The 19765-nt window shown below is 56.1% G+C and overlaps 1 protein-coding gene across 1 annotated transcript in view; it reads right to left on the minus strand.

Annotated features, from left to right (window-relative positions):
* Positions 1-19765, minus strand: part of LOC133357639 (diacylglycerol kinase delta-like) — a 75917-nt gene that overhangs the window by 21655 nt on the left and 34497 nt on the right. Inside the window, exons 4-19 of the mRNA XM_061575704.1 lie at positions 17838-17942; positions 15419-15551; positions 14693-14799; positions 13149-13274; positions 11820-11922; positions 9663-9825; positions 9081-9189; positions 8475-8614; positions 7780-7918; positions 7245-7436; positions 6658-7060; positions 5684-5920; positions 4206-4343; positions 3280-3403; positions 2422-2546; positions 868-962 (exon numbers count right to left, since the gene is read on the minus strand). Coding sequence (XP_061431688.1) covers positions 868-962; positions 2422-2546; positions 3280-3403; positions 4206-4343; positions 5684-5920; positions 6658-7060; positions 7245-7436; positions 7780-7918; positions 8475-8614; positions 9081-9189; positions 9663-9825; positions 11820-11922; positions 13149-13274; positions 14693-14799; positions 15419-15551; positions 17838-17942 — 2439 coding nt within the window. The remainder of the gene's footprint in view (positions 1-867; positions 963-2421; positions 2547-3279; positions 3404-4205; positions 4344-5683; positions 5921-6657; positions 7061-7244; positions 7437-7779; positions 7919-8474; positions 8615-9080; positions 9190-9662; positions 9826-11819; positions 11923-13148; positions 13275-14692; positions 14800-15418; positions 15552-17837; positions 17943-19765) is intronic.

The raw sequence follows: 19765 nt of genomic DNA on the forward strand, positions 1-19765 counted from the left end.
TAGAGGGACAAATATCGCTCGCGGCCTGCTTATTCTGTCACGTATATGTTATCGACAACGACGACGCCTTTGATTTTGGAGTCCAGCAGCAGGGCGCGGCACCGCTCGTTCGCGGTTTCGGATCCAGCCGCCGCCCTCATGAATACCGCGGCAACAACCACAACGCTACAACTACGTGCCGTCCGATTCACAGTGGACGTCAAAGATCCCCCGATGTCGTTCACGAAAGGTGGCCCGTTGCGTGCCGGCGTAAGGGTTCACATTTTGCCGGAATAAAAAATGACACCGCAAATGACTCAGTTGGGATTTGTATTTATATTTCATCACGTGTAAGGCCCCCACTGAGCTGCGGAGCTCTTTTTCATAAGCGAGCTGGCGAACGCAACGAAGTGGCTTATCATCATCACGTGGAAATGTATAATGGCCAAATACTCTAAACGCGTGGTGATGTTGATTGTAAATGTGGAGGGAAAAACCGGAGGACCCGGAGAAGAATCCACACGACCACGGGGAGAGAGACACGCAGAGTGAGATGCAAACTCCAAATATACAGCAGCAGGCGTCAGGGTCGGGATCAAACCCACGCCCTCCTGCATACCAGGCGAGGTAGTTAACATCTTCTAGCCACCGAGGCACCGCATAGGTTGACTCAGCCTCAAATGAGTACCTGGTGCAATGCGTAAACATCGCCACTGGGGAGACAAAGGCGGCCGAGCGTGGTGCTGGCCACCCACCCCCTCGTGCGCCGTACCAACCTTCATAGGTGCTACTCGCTAACAGCACTTGCCCCAACAGTCTGTTAAGGCTATACGGTGGGAGGGGGGGGGGTATCTTTGTCTTTGTTGTGAGGGGGTGTCCATCCCTCACCTCCAGGAGCACGCGCTGGTCCAGGTTCTTGAAGGACTGCTGCAGTAGCTCCTTGGTTCCGAGCACGCCGTACCACATCATGTTCTTGGTGCCGACTCCTGAGCGGGGCACGGCACACGTACGGGACACGTCACGCGGAGACTCACAATTGGAGGTGCGCGGGGGGCAAGCACAACAGACTAAACACAAGAAGCAGTTCTAAGGAAGTGAGGTTGTCAATGTAGATGATGATGTTAAAGTGGGTAGCCCCCAGTGGCTTCATAATATCGGAAGAGCGTTCCGGACGGCCACAGAAGCGCATCTGAAAGCGCCGCACGATGCAGTGACCGCCGCCTTTGTTCGATGGTCGAGCCAAAAGCTGCTGCTGCTGCTGCTGCGAGGATGCAGTTTCACACACGAATGGAGGTTGTTTCTCCCAATTCAATTATTCGTGATGAATTGTTTAAATTGGCCAAATGTGGACCGTGAAGCCGGCACTCGATGGGATAGCTCCCTTTTAGAATGATGTCACGGGACATCTCCAACGGCCGCTGAGCGGGGGACGGCGCGCGGTAATTGTTTTAACTTTTGAACACAGTTGCGATATTAACCAGGGCGCACCGCGCGATTCGAACCGCAAACGGCCGAACACGAGCCGCGAACGTTCATCCCACTTGTAAATGGTACAGGCGTCGTGCACAGTATCTTAACGGGCTACTGGGCAAGTGCGAGTGTGAAAAGTATTAATATCTCGGCCCCAGCTATTAATAATTTGAGACCTGCATTGCCTTTGCACTGTTCGCATTTTGTTGTTGTTGTCTGGTCTAACATCGGCGGTGAGACACGGCCATAAAGAAGGATGTCTCTCTGGTGTAGGCCAATCAGTTTAAAAGACAATGGATATATTATCAGAGCCACGTGCTTGTGTGCATGTTTTTGCCACAAGTACTGTGCATGGTTAATGCAGACGTAATGCCTTGAACGAGTGTATCGATGTGGTGTCTGAACATCTGAACACTTCCTGTTTTATTACCAGAAATTATCAAGCCTATTGTTATTTTTTCATCATTTTGGTAAATGGCAAAAATGTCCCCTAGATGTGTTTTCTCCACGTGTTGGTGGTAGAGTAGTGTCGTGGTTAGCACACTGCACTTCAAACCAGACAACCCGAGTTCGATGCCCGCTCATGGCCAAAAACAGTGGCGAATATCTGAACCGGTCCTGGGCCTCCTTTAAGTCGACTTTGTCTCAAATGAGTACCTGGTGCGGTGTGTAAACATCGCCACTAGGGAGACAAAGGTGGCCGGGCGTGTTGGCCACCCATCCTCTCGTGAGCCGTGCCAGCCTTCATAGGTGCTCGCTAACAGCACTTGCCCCAACAGTCTCTAAGGGGCAATACGGGGGACCTTTGTCTTGATTAGTGTACGTGTGTCGTACACTGTATGCGAGTTGTACACATGGTGCGTGCGTGCGTGTGTGTAGTGCTGCTGCTCGCTAACAGTACTTGCCCCTAAGGCCTGTTGGAGGCTACACGGGGGATCTTTGTGTTTGCGGTGTTATTTTGTGGCTCTGGGCGTGCGTGCCCTTGCCGGCATTTCTCTGGGTGCTCCTCCCGTTTGTTGTTGAAGTCCAGGGAAATCTTGGCATCAAGGCCGATCCCGAAATAGTTGTTCATCACGCACTTCTCCATGAAGCCCTCGCTGCCAAGAAACACACAGGCCAGGAAAAGGTCACGTCTCGGGCGAGTGGGATGGCTGGAGGCGAGTGGGTGAGCGAGTGGGTGAATGAGTGGGTGAGTGAGTGGGTGAGCGAGTGGGTGAGCGAGTGGGTGAATGAGTGGGTCGGTGAGTGGGTGAATGAGTGGGTCGGTGGGTGAGTGAACGGGTCAGCAGATGAATGGGGAAGAAAGCGGGTGAACGGGTGAGCAGAAGAACGGATTAGTGAGGGGGCGGGCGGAACAACGGGTGAGCGGGTGAACAGGTGAGTGAGCGGGCAAACGGGAGAGCAGGAAAGTAGGTGAGTGAGCGGGCAAGCTGGTGAGTGAGCAGGTGAGCGAGTGAGTGAGTGGGTGAGTGAGTGAGTGAGTGAGTGAGCGGGCGAGCGGGAGGGTGGGTGAGTGAGCGGGTGAGTGGGTGAGCAGGTGAGTGAGCAGGCGAGCAGGTGAGTGGGTGAGCAGGTGAGTGGGTGAGCGGGTGAGTGAGCAGGTGAGCGAGTGAGTGAGTGGGTGAGTGAGCGGGAGAGCGGGTGAGTGAGCAGGCGAGCGGGTGAGTGAGTGGGTGAGTGAGTGAGAGAGCGGGTGAGTGAGCAGGAGAGTGGGTGAGTGAGTGAGAGAGCAGGTGAGCGGGTGAGCGGGTGAGTGAGCGGGAGAGTGGGTGAGTGAGAGAGCAGGTGAGTAGGAGGGGGGGGGGGTGGTGGGCTGGGGGGGGCACTCACAGTGAGTCCGGGTCGAGGTCCATGAGAGGCGTGGCGCAGGCCCCCAGGGTGTCCGCGTTGGTGAGCAGCATCTTGCTGATGATGCAGCTCCCGGCGACCGACGCGGCCAGGCCCGCTCGCAGACCTGCAGCGCCACGGCAGGGCCCTCCGTGAGCCACGGGGCCCTCCGTGAGCCACGGGGCCCTCCGTGAGCCACGGGGCCCTCCGTGAGCCACGGGGCCCTCCGTGAGCCACGGGGCCCTCTCAAGGCTCTTTGTCAGAAGGGTCCCAACCGGCGCCGTCACAGAAGCGGCGATATTGGGCCCGTTATGCCGCCAGGTACATTTTTTTAAAATATGATTATTTTTATCGAGCCCTCATTCATGCAAATAATTGCCGAGGCACTAAGAACTAGCGTGGAAGGTTTCCGAGCGGTGAGCCGGCACCAACATTAGCTCTACAGTCCTCGATATATAAAAATGTTTTCAGCCAACTCGTGAGTGTTTATACACGCGGGAGGAAACCGAAGCACTCGGAGAAAACCGACTCGTGCGAGGGAGCAACACTCAATTCCGTACCAGAAGGGACAGACGACATCAGTCGACACAACGCTGTACAGTTCTACATTTCTGTAATGCGGCCGTCTGGAACGCTCTTCCTTCCTATATTAGGAAGCCATTGGAGCTATGCACTTTTAAAAGATCTAGATTGAAAACTAATTTCTTTAGAACTGAAGTTTGTTGTCCTTCCCCCACACCTCTGATTTGCACGGTTGGCTACGTACGGTGCGAAAGAAGTTAAACGTACGTACATCGCTGCACAGTTCTACATTTTTGTCATTCGTCCGGCGATCCACCCAACCCTCGCTGCCTCCTCGCCCCGACTCTTATCCGGCGCCCCCCCTTTGAGCGCGTCCACGCCGCCCCCCCCCCCCGGCCGGCACGTACTGGGGTAGAGGATGCGCATGTTGAGCATGGGCAGGTTCTCCTTGCCGGAGCCGGGCCCGGCCGTGGTGGGCAGCGAGCCCCCCAGGAAGGCGCTCGTCTTGCTGATGCGCCGCTCCGTCGGCGCCGCCGGAACGTCGCCTGCACCCGGCACGGCGGCACGGCGGCTGAGCTGCGGTTCCACCAGGACACGTGGTGGTCTCCACCAGGACACGTGGTGGACTCCACCAGGACACGTGGTGGACTCCACCAGGACACGTGGTGGACTCCACCAGGACACGTGGTGGACTCCACCAGGACACGTGGTGGACTCCACCAGGACACGTGGTGGACTCCACCAGGACACGTGGTGGACTCCACCAGGACACGTGGTGGACTCCACCAGGACACGTGGTGGACTCCACAAGGACACGTAGTGGACTCCACCAGGACACGTGGTGGACTCCACCAGGACACGTGGTGGACTCCACTAGGACACGTGGTGGGCTTGCAAGCCGCTGTATTTAGTTTGCATGTCAGCCCCAACGTAATTTTAAACTTTAAACTATTTTTACTTTACCAGGTGTAAGGCCGCACCGAGCTGTGTAGCTCTTTTTCAGAAGCGACCAGCCGACCACAAATGAGAGCTCGACGAGGTGGCTCATCATCCCGTAGACATTTATAGCAGCCAAATACTCTAAACACGTGATGTTGATTGTACATGTGCAGGAAAAAAACAGAGGAGAAAAAGCCACACGACCACGGGGAGAGAGACACGCAAACTCCAAATATACAGCAGGTGTCAGGGTTGGGATGGAACCCACCACCTCCTGTATACCAGGCGAGGTAGTTAACATCTCGCCCAGGTCAATCAACCTTGTTCCACACAGGGATAGCTGCCACTACCCCCCCCCCCCGAGGTCCCACGACTGCCCCTTATCTAGGAACCCTAGAAATGTACTGCATGGGTATAAATATAACAACAATAATAAGTACCCATTTATCCAGGAGATACTCTTGCTTAGGAGGATGCTGCTACGTTGGGATGTTTGGCCAGCAACATTGGCACTGTGTGTGTGTCTAGCTATGGGAGGAAACTGCAGAAACCAGGAGTAGGACCCATGCAGAACAGGGGGGAGAGACTATACAAACTCCGTGCAGAGTGGCACGGAGTGTTGCACTGATGACCACTTGCCCTGGCCACACAAGGGCCCTGCCCGCTACCCATAAGCCATGTCCACATCCCATAGACCTGGTCCACATCCCATAGACCTGGTCCATTACCATAGACCTGGTCCACATCCCATAGACCTGGTCCATTACCATAGACCTGGTCCACAATCCCATAGACCTGGTCCATTACCATAGGCCATGTCCACTACCCATAGGCCATGTCCACTACCCATAGGCCATGTCCACATCCCATAGGCCTGGTCTATTACCATAGGCCATGTCCACTACCCATATACCATGCCCTCAAAGGCCCCCCGCTTCAGCCTCACCTCGGTTGCTGAGACGAGATCCGAACGAGGATCGGGGGGAGGATCGGGGGGAGGATCGGGGGGAGGAGTCTTCGTCGCCGCTGTGAGCGTGGCCACCGGTGGGCTCCGTGCCCCCGGCACGCGGAGCCTCAGCTAGGCCCGTCACCTCCTCCTCCTCCACCTCCTCCTCCACTTCCTCCTGCACCTCCTCCGGCTCCTTCCTGCAGGTGCTCGTCTGCGCGTTCTGTTCGTCCACGGCTGAGAGAGCGGAAGCGCATTTAAGGCCACAATGCTGTTAATGAACGTGTTGAGATTTATCGATGTTTTTTGTATTTGTGCATCTTTCACCACTGCCAACACAGTATCGCAACATCGTGTGTTCACGATTTGGCTGCACTGCCTCCCGCTGCCCGCAACGTGGCCCCCACAGTGGCCCCTCGACATTCCGAGCCGTTCACGTCGGTCGCCCGTCCCAGCTCCATCCAGGCTCAACCCACGTCTGTCCATCGCTCCATTGGAGTCCGTTTGCCGAACGAATCCGTTGTTATGACGTCGCACTCATTACACACACAACGTGCTCGCCACAAATGAACCACGACACGTCGCTGATCTCGTCAAGGAGTATAAACCATCAATCACTCATCCTCGCAGCAGCAGCTTTTGGCTCACATCGCACGCATTCAGATGCGCTTCTGCGGCCATCTAGAACGTGCTTTCGTCTAATATTAGGAAGCCACTGGCAGATGTGCAGTTTTAAATCATCAAGATTGAAAACTCATTTCTTTAGAACTACTTTTTGTGTTTAGTTTGTTGTCCTTCCCCCGCACCTCCGATTAACACGGTTGGCTACGTACGGCGCCAAAGAAGTTCAACGTACACACAGCACTAGCGTACAACCCCGCTTAGCTTCCGGGATGTGACGAGCCTGGTCGCACCCCGGGTGACCTGGCCAACCGTGCGGTCGAAGCGGCCGCCGCGGCGAGCCATCGCCCTACCTCTCTCGGCCTGCTCGATGATCTGCCGCACGGCCTTCTTCAGGCTGTTGGCGCGCGACATGAGGTGCTCGCGCGGCAGGAACAGCTGCGTCTCCGCCGCCGCCGTCGTTGCCAGCGCAGGAAGAGGAGGAGGTCGCGGTCTCCTCCTCAGCGGCGCCTTCCTGTGCCTCCCCTCACACGTCTCTCTCCTGGCTCCCTCCCGCGATCCCTTCTCCAGCTCCTCCTCCTCCTCCACCTCTTCACCGTCGCCGTCATCATCCTCCTCCTCCTCCTCCTGTTCGGTCTCCTCCTCCTCGGCGATGGGGGGGGTGCCGGTGCTGCCCTGCGCCGCCGCCGACGCCGCCCGCGCTTCGTCGTTGAGCGCCGTCAGGAGGGAGTCGAGCTTCTCGTTCAGCGCGGCGCACTGCGGGCGGCAACGAAACGGCGCCCTGGAATCAGCGGCGTGCATTTTCAGCTCGGCAACGTCCGGAGGGGGGCCCCTCGCGACGCGAACGCGGCCGCGTCGTTTCGGCTGGCCCGGCCCGAAGAGCCGACCGCGAATCGCGACGAGTGTCGTCGGCGGGAGGGGCGTTCGCGGGCGGCCTCACCTTGTGGGCCATGGCGTCCGACTCCCGGGGGTTCTCCCCGGCCGTCTCGTAGGCGCTGCCGACGCGCGCCACGAAGCCCTTCACCGTCTCGCAGAGCACGCGGGCGGACGCGATCACCACCGAGTGCTGCTCCGAGTTGAGGATGCGCGTGAGGTGAGCCGCCACGGAGCCCTCGTAAGCCGCCATCTCCGCCTGCCCGCGCCCCGCACGCCAAACGGCAACGGCGTTTTATTCTGGGAGGCTCAACGTGGTGGGGGGGAGGGGGGCGGGGGCGGACAGCCCGTCCCCAGACTTCCACTCACCGCCCGCCGTCCGCAGCCGAGCGAGCGCCTCGCGTTGAAACAAGAAAACCCGGAGGGGCGGATCGGACGTCGCGGTCAACCCCACCGCGGGACGGGGGCTGCCCCGCGGCCCGTGGGGGCCGTGCGAGCGAACTCCGCCACGCTGGCGGGAGCGGCGGGGGTGGGTTTGGTCGCGCCTCTCGACGGGTGCCGGATCGGCACGGGGCGCCCGGCGCTCTCTCTCTCTCTCTCACCTGCCCGCCGCCTTCTCTGCCGCCCTCCTCAGCCGCGCCCGCTCGCCCGTCCGCCTCGCCGTCACAGGACCTCTCCTCTCCCGGCACGGGCTGCGAGTGCCGTGTCGGCACGTTCACCTCGTACGACATGATCGCCCACCTGGCGGGCGGACGCACCGCGCCCGGGAGACGCGGGGAGACGCGGGGGGAGACAGGGAGACGCACGGAGACAGAAATACAGGGAGGCACAGAGACACAGAGAGATGCGTGGACAAAGCGAGACAAATTAACACATTGAGATGCAGGGAGAGATGCACAGATTCAGGGAGACAGAGATAATGGGACAAACTTTGGTTACAGGGAAATGCAGGAAGACACACAGACACGTTACATGACAACCAAACCGATGTTTTAATTCTGAGAGCTGTAATTGAGACAAATTAAGTGCAAAAGCCCAAAATGTAAAGCATATTTTTTTTATCATAGCATTTATTTATTGGTGACTGGGCTGAAGCCACGAACACCTGGCAACCAATCGAATTCAAGGGCAGCTCAGACCACCAGTTCACAATGAAGCGGATCGCATCATGAGCACAGCCGTCGACATTAAACGACCGTGCTCTCTCCACCGACGGGACGAAGGTTCCCGGCTCAACGCTCTGACGACCTCTGACCTCTGACCCCTGACCTCTGACCTCGGCGGGAAGCCGCCTCACCTGTCCAGCATCTTGACGCCGGCACGCTCGAGCTTCTCCAGGATCTGCGGCAGAGTGGCGTCATCGTCGCACGAGTGGCCCCAACCCAGGACGCGCGCGAGGTCATTGCCCGTACCCAGGGGCAGGACCCCCATCTGACACTGCAAAGACAAAACAAAAATTCCCTGTATCGCCTTTAACGGACTGTTGGGGCAAGTGCTGTTGATTCATTGTTTGATTTTTTCAGCAAAACTAAAAAATTGAAACGTGAAGCAAGATTTGGTACAATGCTTTACGTCCCGCTGCACGTTTAAAAGAAAAAAAACTGACATTCAACTGGCAGTTCACCGGCATTAGTTTAAACAAAGCCTGACTGCTGATGAGATGCTGAATGCTGAAACCGAGCCAGAGTTTGCTTGTGCTTAACCAACGCTGCTGAAAGAACTCCCTCCCAGAAGGCCGTGTGGCCACCGGGATGTGGAGCTATGGGGAGAGGAGGCGGAGCGAATGGCTATTCGTAGGGAGAGAGGGAGGGATGGGAGGTAAGAAGGGAAGGGAGGGGTGGGAGAGAGGGAGGGAGGGAGGGAGGGAGGGAGGGAGGGAGGGAGGGAGAGAATGGTTGCTCACCTGCTTGTGCAAGCTCAGCTGATCGATGTCGGACAGCACCCAGCCCACGCTCCCGTCGCCGCCGCATACCAAGATCCGGAAGGTGTCGAACTTGTGGAACAGACGCAGCCTGAAGCGCAGAGCGCAGAGCGGGCGGCCGACCGGCCAGGGAGGAAGAGTTTAGGCTGCGAGTCGGGGCCAGGGGCAGGGCGGCTCAACCCTCTACTTCCCCCGGACCGCGCGTGGAATCGCAGCGCTCTCTGTCTGTACCCCGTCTTTTTGCAGCGTTATAGGAACAAGACGTTACAATCAGGGAGCTACCGTTGATGCATACAGACGATACAGTGGATAGAATGCAGATGATACATACTTTACAGACGATGCATCCGGTACGTGCAGACAACACATCCGAGAGATACGTTTCATCGATCTGATACGTACATCCGACGCAGACGATACATCCAGGCGACACATCCCGCACGCACAGACAATACATCCGACAGACACAAACGATACACCCGACACGAACAGACGGTCCTGTGATGCGCTGCTGCTAGATGATGGTGGGGGGTGGTCAATGAACCGATCGTTCACGGCGCTCACCCCAGGTGCGGCCCCCCGTTCATGAGGTCGAAGACCTGCGCCGGGTTCAGCAGCTGCTTGAACCTGCGCAGGAACTTGACCCCCTGGTTGTCGCCGCTCTTGGAGTTGACGAACACGAGCAGCGGGCTCGTCACGGAGGGCGGGCACGTGGCCTTCCAGAAGCCTGCGGCACACACCGAGATGTTGACTACCTCGCCTGGTGCGCGGGAGGTCGTGATGTTCGATCCTGACCCTGACGATGCCTGCTGCTGTGTATTTGAAGTTTGTGTGTGTCTCTCTCTCTCCCCATGGTCGCGTCGGTTTTTCTTCGTTTTTTCCCCTCCACATTTAGAATCGACGTCACGCATTTGCAGCATTTGGCTGCTGTACATTTCCACGTGATGAGCCACTTCGCTGAGCTATAATTTGTGGCCAGGTCACGTCTGAAAAAGAGCTGCATAGCTTAGTGGGCCTTACCTGGTAAAATAAAGATAGTTTATTGTGATCTTCTCACGTGGTGTGTGGCTACGACTAGTCACGTGATCTCTACGACCGTCGATGAGTGACCCGGGAAATATTTGCACCCAGAACGCTACTGCTGTGAACACCCAGAACGCTATGGCTGTGTACATTTACCGTCTGGAGGGTTTCCCTGCTGCACAATAGCTACTGATGGTGTAACTCTTCATCTTTGATTGATTCCGTGTCTTTGTTCATGCTTTGTAAGAAACATTCGGCTCCAAGCTGATTTTCAAAAATGACCCAGCGGAGGGCCGTGGGTCTCTCTGTATCTCTATGGGTCTCTTAGTATCTCTATGTGTCTCTATGGGTCTCTTGTATCTCTATGTGTCTCTATGAGTCTCTTTGTATCTCTATGTGTCTCTATGGGTCTCTTTGTATCTCTATGTGTCTCTATGGGTCTTTGTATCTCTATGTGTCTATATGTATCTCTATGTGTCTCTATGGGTCTCTTTGTATCTCTATGGGTTTCTATGTGTCTCTATGGGTCTCTATGGGTCTCTTTGTATCTCTATGTATCTTTATGGGTCTCTATGTAGCTCTATGGTTATCTGTGGGCGTATATATGTATCTCTGTGTCTTTATGGGTCTCGATGTATTTCCATGTGTCTCTACATGTCTCTGTGGGTCTCTATGTTGACAAAAGAATAATCTGTGTCGAACCTTGGTGGACAAAAGATGGAAGTTACAGCAGCGACTAAATCACAACATTGCAGACAGCTGCACCGGCAGCAGGTAACACAAATATACAGCGACAAAATAAATTAAACAAATAAATGGAACTGCTCATTGGGAAAACAAAAATTAAATTCTTATCACGGGCCCCATGGTGTCAACAGGTGCAGTCTCCAAGCCTCATCGGCCACTCTCCACTGGCCTCTCTTTACGCGCTATGGGGAAGTGGGGCCATTACCCATGACGTACGTGGGCGTCATCAATGATTCTTCAGATTCTCTTCCGATGGCGTACGTCATCGGAACAGAATTGGAATACAAACTGAACTAAAATAACTTTATCGGTACACAAGGCGAGGCTCCCACAAGGCCATGCGGGAGAGCATGTGGCACAGTTTGGCGCCAGCTATTGTACAGTATGGTGGTCGTGTCGCTTCGGTTCTCAGCGGTGATCACGACGTCTTCAAAAACAGCGGCGCTACTCCTCTCTACATAAAATTAACGCTCACCGGCGGTGAACGGGACACCCACCCTGCAACTTGCAGATGTCTCAGAATGAGTACGGGTTAAGATGTTTTTAAATTAACGACAACCGCCGTTCCCATACTAAGTGACAGTGACGCCTTTGTCACTTGAGTATCCAACAATCCCACCACATACAAGCAAACACACAACATCAACCGCCGTTCACAACTAAGTGGCGGCGACGTCACCATTGAGCTCGTGCCAGGCTAGGTGCACTTTAAGGCCACGTGAAGTCTCGAATGCCCGCTGGCAGGAGGTCACGGGACAGATCCAGGTGCCATGCTTTGACTGACCGTTGAAGCCAGTCAACCCGTGGCACGCACACGCACACAGCGGAGTTGTCACTGGCACGGAACGTGTCGAGTATTCGTCATCTCCAGGTGACGGCGACCCCGGCCGCCATCCCCACCCCGTGCCGGCCGGGCCCGTCGCTCGACACGGAACGCGGCTCCTCGCTCACCGTCCGAGTCGATGCTGTTGAGCGCCGTCGGCGGGATGATGGACACCTTGCACTGGCCCAGCGGGCACTTGCGGCTGTAATGCTCCCTGCAAGCGGAATGCACCTGCGGGAGAGGGCAGACGTACGTCCCACGGGTGACGCGGGCGACACTTACGAGTGATGCAGCCAAAGGTCGTCAACGGGCGGGCTAATAGCCAAAAATGCCTCTAATGGGATTTTTCGATCCGCAAATCGTGACAGGAATCCCCGTACTGATTTGAAGAAGATCGACCCGGCACGGTCACTGCTCAGTCACACAGACACATAGACACATAGACACACGTGTTTAGAATACCACGGCATGATCACTGCTCAGCCACACAGACACACGTGTTTAGAATATCACGGCACGATCACCGCTCAGTCACACAGACACATAGACACACAGACACACAGACACACGTGTTTAGAATATCACGGCACGATCACCGCTCAGTCACACAGACACACAGTCACACAGTCACACAGACACACAGACACACAGACACACGTGTTTAGAATATCACGGCAGTCACTGCTCAGTCACACAGACACACAGTCACACAGACACACAGACACACAGACACACAGACACACAGACACACGTGTTTAGAATATCACGGCACGATCACCGCTCAGTCACATAGACACACAGTCACACAGTCACACAGACACACAGACACACGTGTTTAGAATATCACGGCAGTCACTGCTCAGACACACAGTCACACAGACACATAGACACACGTGTTTAGAATACCACGGCACGATCACCGCTCAGTCACACAGACACACGTGTTTAGAATATCACGGCACGATCTCGGCTCAGTCACAGACACACAGACACATAGACACACAGACACACGTGTTTAGAATACCACGGCACGGTCACCGCTCAGTCACACAGACACACAGACACATAGACACACAGACACACGTGTTTAGAATATCACGGCACGATCTCGGCTCAGTCACACAGACACACAGACACATAGACACACAGACACACGTGTTTAGAATACCACGGCACGGTCACTGATCGCACGCCCAGTCCCTCAACAGGCACACAGGGCGAGGGTGGTGGGGCGGTCTTGGGGGGCGAGGGTGGTGGGGCGGTCTTGGGGGGTGAGGGTGGGAGGCGAGGGCGGGGGGAGCGAGGGTGGGGGGAGCGAGGGTAGGGGGTGAGGGTGGGGGGAGCGAGGGTGGGGGAAGCGAGGGTGGGGGGGGTGAGGGTGGGGGGAGCGAGGGTGGGGGGTGAGGGTGGGGGGAGCGAGGGTGGGGGAAGCGAGGGTGGGGGGGGGGTGAGGGTACCATGGCCTTGCACCAGAGGCAGCGGCAGTCCTGCAGGCGCAGGACGCTGCCGCACGCCTTGTCGCACACCACGCAGCGCGCGCTCACCGGCAGGTTCCCCTCCAGCCACTGGTGCGCCATCGCCAGCTGCACCGACGACGACAACGGCGTTCGGATGACGTTCGGACGACGTTCGGACGACGCTCATAATGCGGCCGTAACGTCGTGAACGTCTCAGAGTGCAGGGAGGAAAACGAGAGGGAATGGCAGAGGGCAGAGCTCTGGCTCGCACGCTCACTCACCCACTCGCTCGAACGCTCATGCACTCGTCCACCACTTGATCACCCACGCACTCACCCATTCACTCGCCCACCTCCCCGCTCGCTCACGACTCACTTGCTCACCCTCTCACCCCTTCGCTCACTCAAGGGACGGAGAGATGAGACGAAGGAGCAATGCAAGGAGCGTGATTGCACGCGGGTTGAAGAGGCAGGAGTTGAGGAGGGACTTGAAGGCAGAGAGGAGGGGGGCGTAGTGCTTAACGAAGACGGGGGACATTGTGATGATGTACGTTGAACTTCTTTCGCACCGCACGTAGCCAAACGTGCAAGGGAAAGGACAACAAACTAAACACAAAAAAATCAGTTATCAAGAAATTAGTTTCTAAATCTAGATGATGATTTAAACGTGCGTAGCTCCAGTGGTTTCCTAATATCGTAAGGAAGAGCGTTCCAGACGGCCGCAGAAGCGCATCTGAAAGCGCCGCGCGATGCGGTGACCGCCGCCTTTGTTCGATGGCCCAGCCAAAAGGGTGACCGGAGTTTGCTGCAGTGCCCTCTACCACGTCACTTGATCATTAAAACAATCGAGTCAGATTTATCACACGCACCAAAGTCTCGCGGCGAGCCTCCTCAAACGAATCGGTGCCGTAAGGCATCCGGTAGGAGGACAAGGAATAGCCTGACTCACTGATGATGATGATGATGACGAGTGGAAATAGGATGATGACAGTGATGATTACAATGATCATGGTGATGATGATGATGACGAAACTGAAGATGGCGATGATGGGGATGATAATGATGACCATGATTATGACAATGCGAATCAGGACGAAGAAGATTACGATGAAGGTGATGATCAAATCAGTCAAAGGTGTCTTGCTTAAACCAAGGCGCCCGTACATGAATGATAATTCTCTCATCATGAAATGTGGAAGACAATCACAATCATAACAATCAGAATCATAACAATCAGAATCATAACAATCAATCAGAATCATAACAATCAGGTTAATCTAAAAGCATGCATGTCGTGATGCTATTTTGTCATTCATCTGCAAACGCGCGGCCAAACAGGTAACGTACGACCAAAGTGGCGAATGTGACACGACGAACATGACATGATTATCACAACGCAATGATTATGACACGGCGAATGATATCGACGAGGATGCCAACGACGACGATTACGATGGCAGTGATGGGGGGGGGGGGTAAGCGGCACCGACGACGGCGAGCGGCGATCGTGACGACGACAAAGACGACGGCGGTGATGGCGCCTACCCCGTCCTCGTCCTCGATGATGTCCTTGCCGACGGAGGCGAGCGTCGTCCACTTGCAGTTGCTGGTGGCGCGCACGGCGCAGCGCTTGTGGGCCTTGAACTTGCACACTGCAATGCACGCAAAGCGCAGGACGGCTCGGCGACGTTCGCCTCCCGACACGCGGAGGACGAGGAGCGACCCCCAGGAGCCAGCCGGCGTTACGCCGCATGACGTTCTCATCGGCGGGGTCGGGGGGGGCTCCATGGAGCCACAACCGGCACAGATTGGGGGACCATGGGGAGAGCGGTCGCTGGCAATGCCGCGCGAGGTGGGGGGGGGGGGGGGTGAGGGGCGCTGGCCCCCCGTCACAAGCGGCAAGACGCACACGGACTCGCCCAGACGGACGGACGCACGGGCGAGCGACATATGCCGACTCTGCCTTTGGGCCAGTGACGGATTATCCTCGTAGCAGCACAAGGTGCTACACATGCTACAGGCCCCGCACTTTCAAGGGTCAATTCCGGTTCAGTGATTCTGTACTTGCTCTATTACTATAGTACTATACCACCTTCAACTTTTACGAACGACTGCATGTTTAAGGTTAGCGATTAGTCGTATTATCTGGCTGTATAGCGAATGAAAAAATACAATTACTTTACTGTGCAAGTAAAAATGTTGTATTTTAATATTTACGTGTTTTAAAAAATATATTTAGGGTCCCTTTATAACGTATGCTACAGGCCCCACCTTCGCAGGAGAGGCCGTGCGACGTGACGCCCGACAGCGCCTCGCGGCACACGTTGCAGTAGGTGGGGCGCGCGTGCGTGCACGCGTACCAGTGGTGGGCCCCCGAGAAGTGGTCCATGCTGTAGTGCACTGCCTGAGAAGGAAGGGGGGGGGGGCAACGCGGTGGACGGGGTGGGGACTTGTGCCTTCGTGTGTGTGTTGAACTTCTTTTGTACCGTACATAGCCCCCCCCCCTCTCCCCCCAAGAGACTCACACAGAGGCGCACAGACTTACACAGAGACCCACAGGCCTACACAGAGACCCACAGACCCACACAGAAACCCACAGACTTACACAGAGACCCAGACTCACACAAAGACCCAGACTCACACAGAGACCTACAGACTCACACAAAGACCCACAGACCCACACAGAGACCCACAGACTTACACAGAGACCCACAGACCAATAGACTCACACAGAGACCCACAGACTTACACAGAGACCCAGACTCACACAGAGACCCATACTCACACAGAGACCGCTAGACTCTCTTGTTCCCAGTTCAAGTTTCAGGCTCAAATCCTTCCGTTGCCCATGACTGGCTGCCTCTATCATAAAAATAAACGAGCCCACTGTTTGTTTACAACGTCTTGGGTTGCGGTCACATTTAGACGCCGTATAAACCCGCAAGTGTTGCAATATTATCCCCCCGTAATCTGCCTGCACAGGAATAACTAAATGGGCCGAGTGTCTGGTTGTGTGTGCGCCTTTCCCGATTGGTCAAGCATCAGGTGTTTCCGTCTGCGACCGGGCCACCTTCACCTTGTCCCGTGATGACCTGAGACCCAGGTGCGATCCCACCACCCCCACCCACTCCCCACCATGGACTTGTCCAGCCAAGCAGCAGAGTGCTCCGGCTCCGGGGCAGCTTGGAAGCCGACTCCGCTCCGGGTGTTTCCAGCCAAAATAATAAATCACATGCCGCCTCGCGGGAGACCGGCTCTGGCACCCACTTCGCCGCCATAGCAGATCTATTTGAAGTCTTCCCCAATTGTATTATATTATTATTATTCTCGTCGTCATCATCGTCGTCCCGATTGCGCAGCCGCGGAAATCTCGCGCACGGGAGAACAGCCCGCAGAAGTGGATATCACAGAGCGACCTCCGAGATCCCTTCAAGTGACTGTTCGTCCTGTCAGAGGCGTTTTACTTAAATGTGGATCACTCGCTCTGCCACGTGAGAGAGTAAGCCCGAGTTTCACATTCTCAGAGCCGCAATTTAGCCAAATTAAGCGCAGACCCAAATTGGATGCCGTTGTTGGTTGTTGCTGCTGTAAAGGTACCGGTGACCGGACTGAGGCCATCAACTCGCTACTCTTGAAAACTCGGTGCCGCGGTAGAGAGATGTTAACTCCCTCGCCTGGTATGCAGGAGGTCGTGGGTTCCACCACTACCCTGTCGCCTGGTGCTGCATATTTGGAGTGTGCATATCTCTTTCCCCGTGGTCGTGTGGAATCTTTTTCAGGTCCTCTGTTTTTTTCCCCTCCGCATTTAGAATCAGCATCACGCGTTTCGAGTGTTTGGCTGCTATAAATGTCCACAGTATAATTAGCCACTTTGTTGAGCTTTCATTTGCGACCAGGTCACTTCTGAAGAAGAGCGACGCAGCTCAGTGGGTCTTGCCTGGTGAAATAAAAAAGTATTTTGGTTAAAGAGGTCTTTAGTTTAACCGGGGACCGGTGGCTGATACCCGGATTGAAACGCAGGCCAGTGCCGGATTATCCCCGTAGCAGCACAAGTCGCTGCATGTGTAGTAGCTACGGGCCCCGCACTTTAAAGGGCCCCGCGCTAAATGCTTTCAAGCTATCAATTCCGGTTCAGTGATTCTGCACTTGCTCTATTACTATAGTACTATACCGCCTTCAACTTTTACGAATGACTGGGTGTTTAAGGTCAGCATTTTGTCGAATTATCTGGCTGTATAGCAAATAAAAAATACAATTACTTTACCGTGCAAATTAAACATTCGTGGGTTTTATTTTTTATTTAGGGCCCCTTTCTAACAGACGCTACCGGCCCCGCACGAGCATCACCCGGCACGGTCCGAGGCTCTCGGCGTCCCTGACCTCCGAGAGCCACGTGGCCGCCCCCTCCCGTGGCCGCCCCCTCCCGTGGCGCTCTCATTGACCGATCGCGGCCGCCGTCGTTTGTCGGCCCGCAATTCAAAGAAAGCCCCCGCGACGCGGATTTCGCTGCCGCAGAGCTGACCTGGCGCGACCTCGCGGACACCGCAGTTGGCCGGGGGTAGCGGGGCGCATTTGATGTGGACTGTGCTACCTCTCACGCTGGTGGGGGGGGGGGGGGGAGGTGCGGGGGAGAAGTGGTTTGACCCGGTGGACCCAGTGACCCCGCCGGCCCTCCCATTGCCCTGCTGACCTGAAAGGGTTCGGTGCTCTGCACCGACTTGAGGGCGGCGATCCAATCTTCCATCTCCTTGCGGCTGTCGGCGCAGAGGATGAGCCTCCGGAACGGGGTGATTATCTGAAGACAAAGAGATAAAGATCAAGATCCGCCCCCCCACCACCGCCAGGTAGCCTTTGTAGGAGCCTCCACGTGATGCGCACACAGATCCCCCCCATCCCACTCCACCCCCCCCGCCCCCCCACGTGTAGCCGCTGACTGTCGGGGCGAGCGCTGTAAGCGAGCGCCTATCAGGGCCGCCTTTGTCTCTCGAGCAGCGATGTTTGTGCACACCACCGCTGCACCAGGTACTCATTTTGAGGCTGAGTCAACCTAGGGGGAGGCTCAGGACCAGTTCAGACGATCGTCGCTGGTGTCGGGCGTGAGCAGGAGTCGAACTCGGTTCGCCGGTTCAGTAGCGCGGCTCACTAACTGCCGCGCCACCGCTCCCCGCGCACACAACGGAGATCCCACGTGAGGAATCGACAGATTGTTGGGGCAAGCGCTGTTGGCGAGTAGCAGCAGCAGCTCCTGTGTAGGCCGGCACGGCACACGAGGGGGTGGGTGGCCAGCACCACGCCCGTGCACACACACACACAGACGCACGCGCAGCTGGCGTGCACACACACACACACAGACGTACACCTGCACAAACCCACAGAGACGCACACCTGCACACACACAGACGCACACGTGCACACGCACACACAGACGTACACGTGCGCACACACACACAGACGTACACGTGCGCACACACACACAGACGCACACGTGCATACACACACACACAGACGTACACGTGCACACACACACACAGACGTACACGTGCACACACACACACAGACGCACACGTGCGCACACACACACACAGACGCACACGTGCACACACACACACAGACGCACACGTGCACACACACACACAGACGCACACGTGCACACACACACACAGACGCACACGTGCACACACACACACAGACGCACACACGCACACACACACACACAGACGCACACGTGCACACACACACACAGATGCACACGTGCACACACACACACAGACGCACACACGCACACACACACACAGACGCACACGTGCACACACACACACAGATGCACACGTGCGCACACACACACAGACGCACACGTGCACACACAAACGCACATCATCAGAGCCTCCAGATTGCTCTTGATGAGTCACAGAGACAGCGCAGATCGACCTCCCCCCTTCCGCCCCCCATGGGAGGGGGGGGGGCAGCTGCTCCTGTCAGTGGCATTTTAAATCAATTTGGATTGCGGAGGAGGAGGAAGCGGAGGGGGAGCAGAGATGGTGCCTCCGTGGTAGGCCGGGGAGAAGGGGAGTTCTTGGGAGACTGGACTCTGGAGAGGAGGAGGAGGAGAAGGTTGAGAGAGTTTCAGTCTTCTGACACCACCGCCGCACGCGCACTGCAGAGCGGACGAGACTGCAGAGCGGACGAGATTGCAACGCCGTTGATGTATTTATTGTTCATGAGATATTAGATACTTTATTGCGTGGCGTTTACAAACCTCGCCCTCGCCCCTGACTGCGACGTGTTCCGAGCCACACGATCGGGCTGAAGGTTTGGTCTCATCCATAACGTGGTCAACCACCAGCAGCAGCAGCACCACCACCAATACACTCCCTGGCTCACCCACCCACCCACTCACCCACTTACTCACCCACCCACCCACTCACTCACTCACCCACCCACTCACTCACTCACTCACCCACCCACCCACCCACTCACCCACTCACCCACTCACCCACCCACCTGCTTACTAACCCACCCACTCACTCACCCACCCACCCACTCACCCACCCACCCACTCACCCACTCACCCACCCACTCACTCACTCACCCACCCACCTGCTTACTAACCCACCCACC

Source organism: Lethenteron reissneri, chromosome 58 (genome assembly GCF_015708825.2).
Source record: "Lethenteron reissneri isolate LAM-NWPU_2019-01 chromosome 58, ASM1570882v1, whole genome shotgun sequence".
In the NCBI taxonomy this organism is placed as follows: Eukaryota; Metazoa; Chordata; class Hyperoartia; order Petromyzontiformes; family Petromyzontidae; genus Lethenteron; species Lethenteron reissneri.